Source organism: Triticum aestivum, chromosome 6A (genome assembly GCF_018294505.1).
Source record: "Triticum aestivum cultivar Chinese Spring chromosome 6A, IWGSC CS RefSeq v2.1, whole genome shotgun sequence".
Lineage (NCBI taxonomy): Eukaryota > Viridiplantae > Streptophyta > Magnoliopsida > Poales > Poaceae > Triticum > Triticum aestivum.
Window position 1 is genome coordinate 324,602,972 of NC_057809.1, and position 17,098 is coordinate 324,620,069.

The 17,098-nt window shown below is 45.0% G+C and overlaps 1 protein-coding gene across 2 annotated transcripts; it reads left to right on the forward strand.

Annotated features, from left to right (window-relative positions):
- The first annotated feature begins 1,692 nt into the window (after positions 1 to 1,692).
- Positions 1,693 to 7,107, forward strand: LOC123127498 (probable serine/threonine-protein kinase DDB_G0276461). Of its 2 annotated transcripts, none has more exons than XM_044547226.1 (8): positions 1,693 to 1,931; positions 2,745 to 3,269; positions 3,691 to 3,856; positions 3,944 to 3,994; positions 4,252 to 4,434; positions 4,552 to 4,648; positions 5,651 to 6,354; positions 6,472 to 7,107. In XM_044547226.1, exons 2-8 carry the CDS (start codon positions 2,806 to 2,808, stop codon positions 6,811 to 6,813), a joined length of 2,007 nt encoding a protein of 668 aa, XP_044403161.1. In that variant the 5' UTR covers positions 1,693 to 1,931; positions 2,745 to 2,805; the 3' UTR covers positions 6,814 to 7,107. The 2 variants fall into 2 exon arrangements, with proteins under 2 accessions (XP_044403161.1, XP_044403160.1); XM_044547225.1 differs by having other exon boundaries at positions 1,732 to 2,198.
- The last annotated feature ends 9,991 nt before the right edge of the window (positions 7,108 to 17,098 follow it).

The window sequence follows — 17,098 nt, forward strand, 5'->3', positions numbered from 1 at the left end:
ATATTTAAAAAATATTTAACAGGTAAAATTAACATCATATTTAGATTCCGCACATTTTTCTAATAAAATTTCATATATAATATGTTAAAATCAAAGTTATGGTTTAAAAGATAATATAATTTAGAAAATCATTTGGTTTGACTCAAATATATTCTAAAATAATATTTAAAAGTACTTAACAGGTAAAAATAATCTCATATTCATATTCTACATATTTTTCTAATCAAATTTCATATATAACATGTTCAAATCAGAGTTACGGTTTAAAAGATATGTATGATTTTAAAAAGCATTTGTTTGACTTAAACATGATGTGCGGATGAATTACCTAAAACATTAAGGGGTTTTCAAAAAATGTAAAATAATGGTTCGGGTGTGACTTAAATCCGGACGGCGGGTTGATTTAAAGAAAAGACAAGGACTTTTGTGTAAAATACGAAAATAACAATTCGTTTTAACTTAAAACAGGACTGCGGGTTGAATTCTCTGAAATAGAGAAACTTTTCTAAAAAATGCCGTGACGGACGAAAGAAATCCAATTTGCTTTATTATTACTAGCAAAAGAGCCCGTGTGTTGCAACGAGAGATTTTTTTTCATAATCTTCAATGACCATGGCCACATTTTGTTGCATCATCGAGATACACTATCACTCTCAATTTCGTGAAGTCATGATCATTTTTTAAAAAATCGTGCACATATTTGAAATCATGAACATTTTAAAATTTGTGAACATTTTTTCAAATTTTTGAACATTTTCTAAAATTAAAAATATTTTTTGAATTCATGAACATTTTATACTATTTGCAAACAGTTTTTAAAATTGTGAACATATTTTATTTTATTTTTTTATTTTATGTGCAAATGGACGAACAAATGATGGATGGAAATCTGGTAATAAGGGACGTATAAAAAAAGGGAGTAAGAAACATTCGTGTCTTTAATAAAAAAGGAAAGTACTAATTAAGGGTGCAACATAAAAATAATTAACATGAAAGATAACATTACATTTAGAATCTACAAAATTTTCTGGGCGATTTTTATATCTAGCATGCTAAATTTGGAGTTGGGGTTTGAAAGATATAAATATTTAAAAAATACTTGAATCTGCAAAAAAGAATTAAAAGAGAATATTTTGACCGTATTATACCTTGTAGACCATCTGTTAAGCGACACTTGGCGAAATAGCTCTATACTACGCCAACTGAAATTTGCGAAAAAAAGCTACAAAAATGAAGACGACCAGGTTTCGAACCCAAGTCTCCTGGAAGGTGGAGAAACACCCAGGCCAGTAGGCTGGTTCGTTGGCTTATGTTGTGTAAGGGCGTTTCCTTAGATGAATCAAGAGCTATCGGTGGCGAGTTAAGAAATTAAAAACGAATCGTTTTCCCACTTATGGATGACATTGGTGGGTAATTTTTAGTAACTTGAAGGGTAATTTTAATTAATGACGGACGACCAGAAACGTCGCTTTATTAGTAGATAAAATAATAATAAAGATTAGGTAAAGATAAAGATGGTTTGCTTAATAGCAGTAGATCTGATTTTTCTTTTTTTAGAAAGCCAGGCATTTTATTAAAGAACGGGAGGAAAAAAACAAAATTTCCAAATAAACACGACTAGTATCCAAAATCTACGTACTTTGTAACCACGCTCGCACGGGGCACAGCGCAAAGTGATAGGCCACCTCTGCTCCACCACCGCCGCTCCACGTCGCGGCTTTTCTCCCTCCCCTCCGTCTCTCATGTCAGTGACACAAAGGAAGGCTTAGGATCAAAGGCACACGAACTGGGGGTTGTCATCAATTATTCCCTCCGCCAGGCATCCCAGACGCGGAGGCGGAGATACATTCCTTCCCGCACCGCACGAGATTGTGGTCTCAACCTCCTGACGGCGACGGCGAGCCTCTCGGAGGCCACCTCCGATCTAAGAGGTGCGCCCCTCCCTCGTTGGAATCTGACCAACTTCTCCTCTCCACCATCCCGCACCTTTCCTCTCCCTTTCATGGCCCATCCTCCACCCAAGCTCCGATCCGACCCAATGCGGCTATGAAATCTCTGCTGCTGTCCCACTGCCGCCGCCGTGCCGTAGCTTAGCGCCTCCGCCTCCGCCGTCGCCTCGCACCCCAAACCCCTGCAACCTTCGCGGCCATTGCCGCTCCCGTTCCACCTCATCGCGATCTTGGGCGTTGGCTTTTGAGGTAGGCATGAGCTTCTACTTCTGGTCATCCAGTGATCACTTGAACCCACACTAACATCCATAAGTTCGACACAGCATGTAGATCCGGCCTTATTTGTCTGTCCTCGTTCATATTTGAGTTAGATCATGCCAAGACAAGCGGTTATTTTAAGACCTTTGCAGTTAAGATGGGGTGCGAGTGATTAACTTCTAACTGATGGAGAACTCTGAAATTCTCGGGTGAACCCAGGGATAGGAAACATGCATGATTGAAGTTGGATCATGCACCTTGTTTTCACTTGATTCTGATAGTTATGCTTGTGGTTGAGCATTGCCTCATGGAGAAAATAGAATGCCAAGCATCAGCCTATAAGGGATAATTCTAGGATTTTCACCACTTAATGCAGATGCCAGTGAATAATGTTGAAGCTAGAGTATTGGGCATTTCATTCGTGGGCTTCTTAGACTGTTAGACAATATCATGTTCTATTCTCCTCAAGTAAATATTTGGCTTTGTGTTTGTTGTGCATGCCGGAATTTTCATTCTTACCTCTTTTTATCTATGCAGAATCATTAGCAGAAGTATTGAACCCTGAGTTTTCATTTATTTCGTCCTGGTTATTGTGAGAATGCGGAGGTTCAATCCCTTTGGGGGGAAAGTACAGACTGGAGTGGAAGGCCGCACCATTGATGTAAGGAATGTGAAGATCACAGTACGCAATGCCATTGCACAAGGAGGTTTCTCTTGTGTGTATCTCGCATGTGACGCGTTGCACTCGTCAAAGCAGTATGCATTGAAGCATATCATTTGCAATGACTCGGAATCGCTTGATCTTGTCATGAAGGAGATCCAGGTGATGAATCTCCTCAAAGGGCATGCCAATGTCGTCACACTGGTTGCCCATGATGTTTTTGACATGGGCCGCACAAAGGAGGCATTGCTTGTGATGGAGTTTTGTGAGAAGTCCTTGGTGAGTGCGATGGAGAGCAGAGGTACTGGTTACTATGAGGAGAAGAAGGCACTTTTGATATTCAGAGACGTCTGCAACGCGGTTTTTGCTATGCATGGGCAGTCACCACCAATTGCGCATAGGTACATGGAATGAGTCATTTACAGATATTGAATCCATGTTTTATTTCCATTATATAGAAAGGATCAGTGTTAGGCATTTTTATCAAATATCACAAGTCAGATTTCTGCACAGTTATGTTGTTCCGTTTCATTATTTAATTAGTAGACTTAAGTTTACTTAGCAACTACTGGAGTGATGGTACGCTAGTAAACTGCCCACTGCTATTTGTTTGCCCGTACTACTTTCTATTCTTGCCTGCAGTACGGAATCCATATACCTTGTTGTAGCTTGGCTATCTGCATGTGAGCAAATACCATGTGCAAGCAACTCTTACCTGCATGAATGTTTCAGATTTGGTATGAGTGTGGGACTTGCTTTGAAGTTTTGCAAACTAATGTTTCATAATTCACCACGATTTTACATTCTGCCTCCTTCCTCTAGGGATCTTAAAGCCGAAAATGTTCTTCTTGGATTAGATGGTGCATGGAAACTATGTGACTTTGGAAGCACGTCAACAAATCATAAATGCTTTGACAAGCCAGAAGATAGGGGGATCGAGGAAGATATCATTAGGAAGCATACGACCCCGGCATATAGAGCACCTGAGGTTAATGAAAACTTTTTGGCATGATGGATACAATTTTTTTACTCGTACGGCCTGCAGTGGTCTCATCTATGCATTCATGTTTTTCAGATGTGGGATCTCTACAGAAGAGAAGTTATTAGTGAGAAGGTTGATATTTGGGTAAGTCCATAACATCTGAACATGTGATCTTCATTATTCATATATCTGAATAGTAATTAAACCAATGCCATAGCATGTGATATATTCTCTGATTTAATTATCACACTAGCCCCATCTTGAGTGATGTCTAACAGAATGATTAGGTTGTTGGATCACAACTAAATCCTCAACTGTGAAGTTACTGTTTATCAAACCACATGTTTGCAATCGAAGTATGTTGAAGTGATTTGCAACACTTTGTATTCCACAATTGGCAGGCCCTGGGATGTCTTCTCTATAGAATATGCTACTTCAAATCCGCGTTTGATGGAGAGTCAAAGTTGCAGGTCCTTAATGGCAATTATCGCATTCCAGAACAACCTAAGTACAGCACCAGTGTCACAGGGCTGATCAAAGATATGCTGGAAGCATCTCCAAATGCCAGACCAGATATCACACAGGTGATTGGCCATTCATCTTCATGATACTAGGTTAGTCATAGACTGCTGCATGTAGTCTTAGGAGCCAAATAAGTATGGTTTTCATTTTTCTGATGTTAGATTTTATCCAATTGACAGGTCTGGTTTCGTGTTAATGAACTACTGCCTCTTGAGTTACAGAAGAGTTTACCTGATGGGGCTTCAGCAGCAATTTCTATGGGCTTGCAGGACGATGGTGAGGTTTTCTTTAGATGCTATTTGTAGGAGAATACATGCTCTGTATCATATGGTCTTGCCTTCACATGCAATGGCTACAATTTGAATCTGCATGTTTTTTTTCTTTTGTTGGTAGAAAACTGTAGCTGTGCTTCACTTCTTCTCCGAATATATTAAATATTTCGATTAGCAGGACTATGCTAACAAAAATACCCTCGTGTTACAACCCACTCTGTGCTATTTATAATATTAGTCATCTTTGTTATTATTTGGAAACCAGATTGACACAACAGTGTTTCCTAGAGAGTTTGGACTTTCGGAATTTTTTGTAGAGTATGCAATCATATTTAATCAATACAATTTTCTTTTGCTTATTGGATAACTCCAATGATTGTATTTGATGCGCCATGAAAAAATGGACCTATCAGAAATAGAAAAATGCAATGTTTGCATCACTCCATATTTCTGTATATATTCTATCATATTTTGTTTTGTGAGGGTAAAATTAGGAAGTACCTGCCATTAATAAATTTGGCTTTATAATTTTTTTGGATGAAGTGGAATTTTGCATGTCTATTAATGAAATAAAAAGTCCTCATTTTGCATCCTCATAATTATAGAAACTGCTATTTATAGATCCTACATCACCTAATTATAAGATTGTTATATAAGCATCTATATAATTTTTACAGGTGTTGTAGAGTAGTACCATACAGTTTAATACGTGAGTTTACATCATTCCATTTAGAGGGTATTAAATTAATGGTAATGTTTGTATTGATTGTCTTATGAGCTACTTCTGTGGCATCTGACTGGGTCAATCACTACACTGTCATGTGTTAGGTATTGTGAAATGACCTTATCTTCACATAACCTTTCTGACATGCCACCTTACAGCACACTGGGTGCTAGAACAAAGTATTTACTATTTGAGTCTGATTGTTTATTCTAAATATTCTCAGAAGAGATAGTGTGACTGGTTGCTGTCTAACTTTATTACCATCTTGTTTTGCCTGTGTAGGTGGTTATAAAAGAACACATGTGACGCCTAAAAGGAACCCCCCTGCACCTCCAAGAGAACAATCTGATAACTCATCATCTCATGGAAGTGCAAATGCCGGAGATGCACCTCTAGGTGCATTTTGGGTGACCCAACATGCACAGGGTTCTCAAGTTGCTGATAATAGGAATCCCTTGTTTGACGAGGAACCAATTAAACCATCACCTTCATCAAAGTATAACCAAAGTAGGGTGGATATCAGCACCACTACCCCTGGAGATAGGCATGGTCATTCTGGTCAGGCTTTACGAAATACAACAAGTAACACTGTATCCAGTAATGGACTTAAGGGTGGTTCGGATATAAATCTTTTCATGGAACCACAAGGTTATGTGAAAAATAAAGCATCACAGCCACAAAGCAAGACTATATCTGGGAACGATCCCTTCAACAGTTTTGTCGCAGATTTTGATGCAAACAATCTGCATTCAGGGACTACTGCTACTGGTAAGACATCCGAGCTTGAAGATGAAGTGTCCAATCTGAAGGAGCAGTTGAAGAAAACCACGTCGGAGAAGGCTGAGATGACAGCCAAGTATGAAAAGCTGTCGGCAATCTGCCGCTCCCAGCGCCAAGAAATTCAAGAGCTGAAGCGCACTGTTGCTGAGACTACACCGCTGCCTTCAAGTAAAGTCAGCTCAAGGATACCAGAACTTGGATCCCAGGTGCTTGCTCTATCTTTTTTTTTTTGCACACAAGTGCTTACTCTATGTATATCTAGTACAACACATTTGTCTTAAGAATATTTCTAGCATCTTACATGAGACTTACAATCCATGTAGCGGAAGGAGAGGATTGAAGGAACGGTGTGGGAACTTGAGCAAGGAATGCTCTCAGGCAACTCCTCGGTACCCAGCTCTGAGGCCAAGACATGGCAGGCATTCCCTGAGGCGAAAGCTCAGGCCAGGCCAAAGGTCGACCATGCAACCAATGGGAGGCAAAACCTAATACGGAACACGAATGCGGGGCCTTCCTCTGATGCGTGGGGTTTCGGCACATCATCTGGTAGCACTGCAGCAGCAGCACAGATGAACAGAACGAATGCCCAGGGGAGTTCCTCCCAGAGATTGAGCACGGGGGCAGCGAAGAAAGTAGATCAGCCATCGGGATGGGCCGGATTCTAGCTTCTCATCAGCACGTGGTAATCTCGGTTCTCTTGTTTCTAATCACATGCTACTCTGCAAGTTGCAAAAGCATGAGATGAGTTGTGATTGTTGCCTGCCCAAAATTCGTTATTTTAAGGGCGTTGATAGTTGCTTGAGCCGACCTGGACGTCGGTTTTCTGGGGTCGTTTGTCAAGTACCTTGTTAATAAATTTATGTTTACATATGTATATTTACGTGTACCTCGTACCATGTGAACTGTGGAAATGTCCCTTTTAACTTGTGCTGTAAAAAGGACCGTATGCTGATTTACTCTGTTTCCTTGAGCTTACTCTCATAGTTTTAGGACTGCATAGCTGATGTATCACGGTGTTCCAGAGCAAAGAGCCAAACATCTTTGGTGCTCTAGGCGGCAAGCACTGCTAACATGTTTAGTACAGAGGAAACTGCACCGGGAGCCCTCTAACTTAACGCGTGGAACAGTTCTGGTCCAAACAACCCCGCAGGGCGATTGGCCTTTCTTTTACAGGTAGTAGGCCACATTCTTTGACAAGGAACACTCTTTTAAGTTCAAGCCTTTCTTTGCCCGCAAAAAAAGGGTTCAAGTACCTCTTGTGGATTCAATCACAAGTATCAAATTTCAGACGCATCCATAGGCAGTGACCGGACAACAGGATACCGAGGAGTGATCGGACAAATTTGCCTGCCATGCAACAGGATACATCTAAACCAAATACTCAAATCCATATTAGCTCATGCAACATAGTGTACGTACCTAAACACATGTCACGGGACTACCAAAAATTGACATGCTCTACTAATTACGAACGAAACGATGACCGAAAGAGCTCTACAACCACAAGTACCAAATTTCGGGCGTATCCGCAGGCAGTGATCGGACAACACACAAATTTGCTCCTCCACAACAGGATACATCTAAATCAAATACTCAAACACACAAATTTGCTCCTCCACAACAGGATACATCTAAATCAAATACTCAAATCCATATTAGCTCATGCAACGTAGCGTACGTACCTAAACACATGTCATCGGACTACCAAAAATTGACATGCTCTACTAACTACGAACGAAACGATGATCGAAGAAGTTCATCCATGGCCGGCCTTGCCCTTGCTTTTGCCATTCACATCATCCTTGCGCTAGTAGCGGTCGAAGACGCATAACAGATCGAGGCGGATCTGCTCACGGGCGGAGCTTCCGTCGTCGTCCTCATCTTTCTCCTGCATGGGGGTAGTCCGGCCATGGCGCGAACCGCCCGACTTTGGTCTTTTGCCATCGCCTTGACCGCCCTTCTTTGCCGCTTCTCGGCTATGCAGGCATCGAGGGATTCCTCCAACGCCGCCTCATGGGCTGCCGAAGCTTCCTGTGCGTCGCGAGCTGTCGTGGCCGCCTACGCTGCGAGGGCTACGACAACCACCTCCGCTTGAAGCCGTGCCCAAAGCCTCCTGTTCGGATTCACGTCTGGTCATGGAGGCGAAAATGACCACCGTTTTGGTGCCTGACGCCGTGGGACGAGGTGCCACCTAAAAGGTTCCTGCAGCATGGCCGGGTTGTGCCATGCGGCCGTGGTGATAGCTACCGGCGACGCGCGGCGAGATCCTCCGTCCCCGGTTCCACTGGCCTCAGATCCGGCCGCAGTTGGGCAATGGATTCCCGCTGCTCGCTGAAGACCACGGGAGGGCGTAGTCCTCCCGGGAGCGTCGGAGAGCAGCACAAACGACCATCTGCTCCTAGGGGCTGCAAGGGATCCCGGTCCTTGGATCTGGACATGTCGGAGTTGGATCCAGCCGCTGCCATGTAGAAGAAGGCCGGAGCTGGCCGGAGAGGAGGTTAGTATTGTGGGAGGAGAGGGGAGTGGAGCGGAATGCGGCTAGGGTTTTGGCCAGAGTGCGGATATGCTCAAATTTATGTGGGGTCGGGTGGGTCAGAGTAGGCTGGATCGGACGTGGTGGGCGCTGATACGTCTCCAACGTATCTACATTTTCTCACGCTTTTCTTCTTGTTTTGGACTCTAATTTGCATGATTTGAATGAAATTAACCCCGGATTGACGTTGTTTTCAGCAGAACTACCATGGTGTTGTTTTTGTGCAGAAATAAAAGTTTTCGGAATGGAACGAAACTTTTGAGGATTTTTTATATCAATAAAGAGAATTTCTGGAGGCAAGACCTGCCGGAGAGGGGCACCTGAGTGGGCACAACCCACCAGGGCACGCCCCCCTCTCCTGGCGCGCCCAGGTGGGTTGTGCCCACCTGGTGGCCCCGCTGATGACCCCCCTGATACTATAAATTCACATTATTCCAGAAAAAATCAGGGAGAAAGAGATCCACGAGACGGAGCCGCTGCCGAGCCCTGTTCTTCCTCGGGAGGGCAGATCTGGAGTCCGTTTGGGGCTCCGGAGAGAGGGATCTTCGATCTTCGTCATCACCAACCTATCTCCATTGCCAGTTCCATGATGCTGCCCACCGGGAGTGAGTAATTCCTTCGTAGGCTCGCTGGTCGGTGAGGAGTTGGATGAGATTCATCATGTAATTGAGTTAGTTTTGAAGGAAATATGCCCTAGAGGCAATAATAAAGTTATTATTTATTTCCTTATATCATGATAAATGTTTATTATTCATGCTAGAATTGTATTAACCGGAAACATAATACATGTGTGAATACATAGACAAACAGAGTGTCACTAGTATGCCTCTACTTGACTAGCTCGTTAATCAAAGATGGTTATGTTTCCTAACCATAGACATGAGTTGTCATTTGATTAACGGGATCACATCATTAGGACAATGATATGATTGACTTGACCCATTCTGTTAGCTTAGCACTTGATCGTTTATTTTGTTGCTATTGCTTTCTTCATAACTTATACATGTTCCAATGACTATGAGATTATGCAAATCCCGTTTACCAGAGGAACACTTTGTGTGCTACCAAGCATCACAACGTAACTGGGTGATTATAAAGGTGCTCTACAGGTGTCTCCAAAGGTACTTGTTGGGTTGGCGTATTTCAAGATTAGGATTTGTCACTCCGATTGTCGGAGAGGTATCTCTGGGCCCTCTCGGTAATACACATCACTTAAGCCTTGCAAGCATTGCAACTAAATGAGTTAGTTGCGAAATGATGTATTACGGGATGAGTAAAGAGACTTGCCGGTAACGAGATTGAACTAGGTATTGAGATACCGACGATCGAATCTCGGGCAAGTAACATACCGAAGACAAAGGGAACAACGTATGTTGTTATGCGGTCTGACCAATAAAGATCTTCGTAGAATATATGGGAATATGAGCATCCAGGTTCCGCTATTGGTTATTGACCGGAAACATGTCTCAGTCATGTCTACATAGTTCTCGAACCCGTAGGGTCCGCACGCTTAACGTTTCGATGTCGGTTATATTATGAGTTTATGAGTTTTGATGTACCGAAGGTTGTTCGGAGTCCCGGATGTGATCACGGACATGACGAGCAGTCTCGAAATGGTCGAGACATGAAGATTGATATATTGGACAACTATATTCGGACACCGGAATAGTTCCAGTGGTTATCGGATATATACCGGAGTACCGGGGGGTTACCGGAACCCCCCCCCCCCCGGGGGTTATTGGGCCTCATGGGCCCAAAGTAGTGGAAGAGGAGAGGCAGCAGGAGGTGGCGCGCAGCCCCCCTTGCCCCAATCCGAATTGGGAAAGGGAAGGGGGCGCGACCCCCCTTCTCCTTCCTTCTCCCCACCTCCTCCTTCCCCCTTCTCCTAGTTGGAATAGGAAAGGGGGGCAAAACCTACTTGGAGTAGGATTGCCCCCCCCCCTTGGGCGCGCCTCCTCCTCTTGGCCGGCACCCTCCTCCTCCACTCCTTTATATACGTGGCCAGGGGGCACCCCATAGACAGAACAATTGATCTCTAGATCTCTTAGCCGTGTGCGGTGCTCCCTTCCACCATAATCCACCTCGATCATATCGTAGCGGTGCTTAGGCGAAGCCTTGCGATGGTAGAACATCATCATCGTCACCACGCCGTCGTGCTGACGGAACTCTCCCGTGAAGCTCTACTGGATTGGAGTTCGCGGGACGTCATCGAGCTGAACGTGTGCTGAACTCGGAGGTGTCGTGCGTTCGGTACTTGATTCGGTTGGATCGTGAAGACGTACGACTACATCAACCGCGTTGTGCTAACGCTTCCGCTTTCGGTCTATGAGGGTACGTAGACAACACTCTCCCCTCTCGTTGCTATGCATCACCATGATCTTACGTGTGCGTAGGTTTTTTTTTGAAATTACTACGTTCCCCAACAGTGGCATCCGAGCCAGGTTTTATGCGTTGACGTTATATGCACAAGTAGAACACAAGTGAGTTGTGGGCGATATAAGTTATACTGCTTACCAGCATGTCATACTTTGGTTCGGCGGTATTGTTGGATGAAGCGGCCCGGACCGACATTACGCGTATGCTTACGCGAGACTGGTTCTACCGACGTGCTTAGCACACAGGTGGCTGGCGGGTGTTAGTTTCTCCAACTTCAGTTGAACCAAGTGTGGCTACGCCCGGTCCTTGCGAAGGTTAAAACAGCATCAACTTGACAAACTATCGTTGTGGTTTTGATGCGTAGATAAGAACGGTTCTTGCTAAGCCTGTAGCAGCCACGTAAAACTTGCAACAACAAAGTAGAGGACGTCTAACTTGTTTTTGCAGGGCATGTTGTGATGTGATATGGTCAAGACATGATGCTAAATTTTATTGTATGAGATGATCATGTTTTGTAACCGAGGTATCGACAACTGGCAGGAGCCATATGGTTTTCGCTTTATTGTATGCAATGCAATCGCCCTATACTGCTTTACTTTATCACTAAGCAGTAGCGATAGTCATGGAAGCATAAGATTGGCGAGACAACAACGATGCTACGATGAAGATCAAGGTGTCGCGCCGGTGACGATGGTGATCATGAAGGTGCTTCGGAGATGGAGATCACAAGCACAAGACGATGATGGCCATATCATATCACTTATATTGATTGCATGTGATGTTTATATTTTATGCATCTTATCTTGCTTTGTTTGATGGTAGCATTATAAGATGATCTCTCACTAAATTTCAAGAAAAAGTGTTCTCCCTGAGTATGCACCGTTGCCAAAGTTCGTCGTGCCCAGACACCACGTGATGATCGGGTGTGATAAGCTCTACGTCCATCTACAACGGGTGCAAGCCAGTTTTTGCACACGCAGAATACTCAGGTTAAACTTGACGAGCCTAGCATATGCAGATATGGCCTCGGAACACTGAGACCGAAAGGTCGAGCGTGAATCATATAGTAGATATGATCAACATATTGATGTTCACCATTGAAAGCTACTCCATTTCACGTGATGATCGGTTATGGTTTAGTTGATTTGGATCACGTGATCACTTAGAAGATTAGAGGGATGTCTTTCTAAGTGGGAGTTCTTAAGTAATATGATTAATTGAACTTAAATTTATCATGAACTTAGTACCTGATAGTATTTTGCTTGTCTATGTTTGATTGTAGATAGATGGCCCGTGCTGTTGTTCCGTTGAATTTTAACGCGTTCCTTGAGAAAGGAAAGTTGAAAGATGATGGTAGCAATTACACGGACTGGGTCCGTAACTTGAGGATTATCTTCATTGCTGCACAGAAGAATTACGTCCTGGAAGCACCGCTGGGTGCCAGACCTGCTGCAGGAGCAACACCAGATGTTATGAACATCTGGCAGAGCAAAGCTGATGACTACTCAATAGTTCAGTGTGCCATGCTTTACGACTTAGAATCGGGACTTCAACGGCGTTTTGAACGTCATGGAGCATATGAGATGTTCTAGGAGTTGAAGTTAATATTTCAAGCAAATGCCCAGATTGAGAGATATGAAGTCTCCAGTAAGTTCTATAGCTGCAAGATGGAGGAGAATAGTTCTGTCAGTGAACACATACTCAAAATGTCCGGGTATCATAATCACTTGACTCAACTGGGAGTTAATCTTCCTGTTGATAGTGCCATTGACAGAGTTCTTCAATCACTGCCACCAAGCTACAAGAGCTTCGTGATGAACTATAACATGCAAGGGATGGATAAGACGATTCCCGAGCTCTTCACAATGCTAAAGGCTGCGAAGGTAGAAATCAAGAAGGAGCATCAAGTGTTGATGGTCAATAAGACCGCCAGTTTCAAGAAAAAGGGCAAAGGGAAGAAGAAGGAGAACTTCAAGAAGAACAACAAACAAGTTGCTGCTCAGGAGAAGAAACCCAAGTCTGGACCTAAGCCTGAAACTGAGTGCTTCTACTACAAGCAGACTGGTCACTGGAAGCGGAACTGCCCCAAGTATTTGGCGGATAAGAAGGATGGCAAGGTGAACAAAGGTATATGTGATATACATGTTATTGATCTGTACCTTACTAGAGCTCGCAGTAGCACCTAGGTATTTGATGCTGGTTCTGTTGCTAATATTTGCAACTCGAAACAGGGACTACGGGTTAAGCGAACACTCGCCAAGGACGAGGTGACGATGCGTGTGGGAAATGGTTCCAAAGTCGATGTGATCGCGGTCGGCACGCTACCTCTACATCTACCTTCGGGATTAGTTTTAGACCTAAATAATTGTTATTTGGTGCCAACGTTGAGCATGAACATTATATCTGGATCTTGTTTGATGCGAGACGGTTATTCATTTAAATCAGAGAATAATGGTTGTTCTATTTATATGAGTAATATCTTTTATGGTCATGCACCCTTGAAGAGTGGTCTATTTTTGATGAATCTCGATAGTAGTGATACACATATTCATAATGTTGAAGCCAAAAGATGCAGAGTTGATAATGATAGTGCAACTTATTTGTGGCACTGCCGTTTAGGTCATATCGGAGTAAAGCGCATGAAGAAACTCCATACTGATGGACTTTTGGAACCACTTGATTATGAATCACTTGGTACTTGCGAGCCGTGCCTCATGGGCAAGATGACTAAAACGCCGTTCTCCAGTACTATGGAGAGAGCAACAGATTTGTTGGAAATCATACATACAGATGTATGTGGTCCGATGAATGTTGATGCTCGTGGCGGATATCGTTATTTTCTCACCTTCACAGATGATTTAAGCAGATATGGGTATATCTTCTTGATGAAACATAAATCTGAAACATTTGAAAAGTTCAAAGAATTTCAGAGTGAAGTTGAAAATCATCGTAACAAGAAAATAAAGTTTCTACGATCTGATCGTGGAGGAGAATATTTGAGTTACGAGTTTGGTCTACATTTGAAACAAAGCGGAATAGTTTCGCAACTCACGCCACCCGGAACACCACAGCGTAATGGTGTGTCCAAACGTCGTAATCGTACTTTACTAGATATGGTGCGATCTATGATGTCTCTTACTGATTTACCGCTATCGTTTTGGGGTTATGCTTTAGAGACAGCCGCATTCACGTTAAATAGGGCACCATCGAAATCCGTTGAAACGACGCCTTATGAACTGTGGTTTGGCAAGAAACCAAAGTTGTCGTTTCTTAAAGTTTGGGGCTCCGATGCTTATGTGAAAAAAAAACTTCAACCTGATAAGCTCGAACCCAAATCGGAGAAATGTGTCTTCACAGGATACCCAAAGGAGACTGTTGGGTACACCTTCTATCACAGATCCGAAGGCAAGACATTCGTTGCTAAGAATGGATCCTTTCTAGAGAAGGAGTTTCTCTCGAAAGAAGTGAGTGGGAGGAAAGTAGAACTTGATGAGGTAACCGTACCTGCTCCCTTATTGGAAAGTAGCTCATCACAGAAACCGGTTCCTATGAAAACTATACCAATTAGTGAGGAAGTTAATGATGATGATCATGAAACTTCAGATAAAGTTATTACTGAACCTCGTAGATCAACCAGAGTAAGATCTACGCCGGAGTGGTATGGTAATCCTGTTCTGGAAGTCATGCTACTGGATCATGATGAACCTACGAACTATGAAGAAGCGATGGTGAGCCCAGATTCCGCAAAATGGCTTGAAGCCATGAAATCTGAGATGGGATCCATGTATGAGAACAAAGTGTGGACTTTGGTTGACTTGCCCATTGATCGGCAAGCAATTGAGAATAAATGGATCTTCAAGAAGAAGACTGACGCTGACAGTAATGTTACTGTCTACAAAGCTCGACTTGTTGCGAAAGGGTTTCGACAAGTTCAAGGGATTGACTACGATGGGACTTTCTCACCCGTAGCGATGCTTAAGTCTGTCCGAATCATGTTAGCGATTGCCGCATTTTATGATTATGAAATTTGGCAGATGGATGTCAAAACTGCATTCCTGAATGGATTTCTGGAAGAAGAGTTGTATATGATGCAACCGGAAGTGTCGGTGGGAGCGACACCTATGGGATCACAAGAATCCCTACTACGGTTGCGGGGCGCGGGGTCGTGAGAAGAGCGGATCAAACAGATAGCACACGGTTCATTTATCCAGGTTCGGGCCGCGAGGATGCATAAAACCCTACTCCTGCTTTGGTGGATTGTATATCTGTGTTCTTGAGCTAGCTATGGGGCGTGAGGAGCTCCAAAAAGCCGAATCCTCCTCCTGGTTGCCTCGGGCCTCCTTTTATAGAAAAGGGGTTGCCACAGTGGCACACAGGAGGTGGAAAGGGTACAGTGATGTGAGGTTATCCCTTGCATTACATGACAAGGCGCATTTAATGCGTCTTGCCCAGGTGTCCTTGCTTTATCGAGGACGGGGGAGAGCCCTATCTCGTCCGTTGCCACTCCCTCTCGTGTCGACACGCGCCCTGGCCAGCGGCGCCCGCGGTGCCATGTAGGCAGGCAGGCAGCTGAGGTGGCACAGTGGTGGGTCTCCACGAAGATCCGCATGCCGCCACACAGGTGCCTGCCCAGCTGGTTGGGTTGGTAGCTGCATGCGAACGACGGTGGAGGTTTGACTGGCGTGGGCTTGATGGTGGCCCTATGGGTGTTCTTGGCAAGGGCCTTGCCGGGGCCCCGACAAGGGTCTTGCCGTGACGCCTGCTGTCATCCCCGGCAAGGCTCTTGCCGGGGGCCTTGTGGTCCTCCTTGGCTGGGATCCCGCCAAGGATCATCATCTTCTAAAGGGTGTATCTGATCTTGAATGTCTTCACAAAGATCTGCATGCCACCACGGGGATGTCTCCTGAATCCTTGCCCCATGGGGGCAGTGGACTCAAGGGTGACTCACTCCGTAGGTGTGGGGCGAGCTGCCACGACAAGGGTCTTGCCGGGTTTGCTAAAACCGCCTCCCGGCAAGGATCTTGCCGGGGGGAGTCTGCTTCGTCTCCTTTGCTCTTTGTGGGCCTGGTCTTGGCATCGTTCTGCTTCTCCTGAGCTTCGGCCTTACCTTGGCTCACCTCCCTTGCCTTGCTCAGTGTGGTGGTGCCCGTGGCTCAGACTGCCCGTGCACAGTTATAGGGGTACAAAAAGTGTACCCCTCTTTTTGTACACCGACAGGAGCCCCCGAGCCTGGGCCACACGTAAGCGCAATCGCGTCGTTGGGCTAGGCCCAAAAACGGTGCGCGGGCAGGCGGGGCGGTTTTTACCGTGGTAAGTCTCTTCGCGCGCTGCGCTTCCCATGCTTCCCGCGTGTGGCGCGGCGTGGGGAGGCGTGTGTGACGTGGGCGGCATGCGTGGGGTTGCTTCCCGCGGGCATGCGTCACATCACAGTTAATGTGAAAGGAGGCGGCCCGTTGTTTTCCCTCATAAGAAAGGAATAACCGCGGGCGCGCTGCTCACTTTCTCCTCTTTCCTCATGCCTTTTCCAATCTCAGAGTCGCCGTTTCCTCTCTTCCTTCCTTCCTAAGCTCCCGCCGTCGCCCGCCGTCGTTACTTCGCCATCCCCCTTTCTCATCCCTCTGAACTTCTTGCTCGCCATGGCTCCCAAATTCGCCAAGGGCAAGGGGGTGGCTAAGGGCGCCGGGACGGTGGGGCCGCCGGAGAGCGCGCTGTTGGGGGACCGGATGAAGTCCGCCTTCTTCTTCCCCTCGACGGTTGATGTTCAAGAGCTCTGGGCCTCCTTCAGGCCCCTATGGGGAGCGAAGACGGGGGGAGAGAATTCGGGACACCCGGCGACGCGCATCATTCCTGCTTTTTGCGCCGACCCTGCTCCAAATCGGTATCCCTTTTTTGTCGATTATCTTTCTTGCGGGTTATGCCCTCCTTTCTCCGATTTCTTCTGCGACGTTATGCACACCTTCAGCTTTCGCCTCTTGGATTTTACTCCGAATGCGGTGGCGTGCATGGATTTCTTCGCGCATCTTTGCGAAGGCTTTGCCGGG

Bases quoted from the DNA above. Each gene is read 5' to 3' on its own strand.
- LOC123127498 (XM_044547226.1), top strand. From the start codon at position 2,806: ATGCGGAGGTTCAATCCCTTTGGGGGGAAAGTACAGACTGGAGTGGAA. The intron at 3,270-3,690 runs GTACATGGAATG...TCCTTCCTCTAG, and splicing joins TCACCACCAATTGCGCATAG to GGATCTTAAAGCCGAAAATG. The intron at 4,435-4,551 runs GTGATTGGCCAT...TCCAATTGACAG, and splicing joins CCAGACCAGATATCACACAG to GTCTGGTTTCGTGTTAATGA.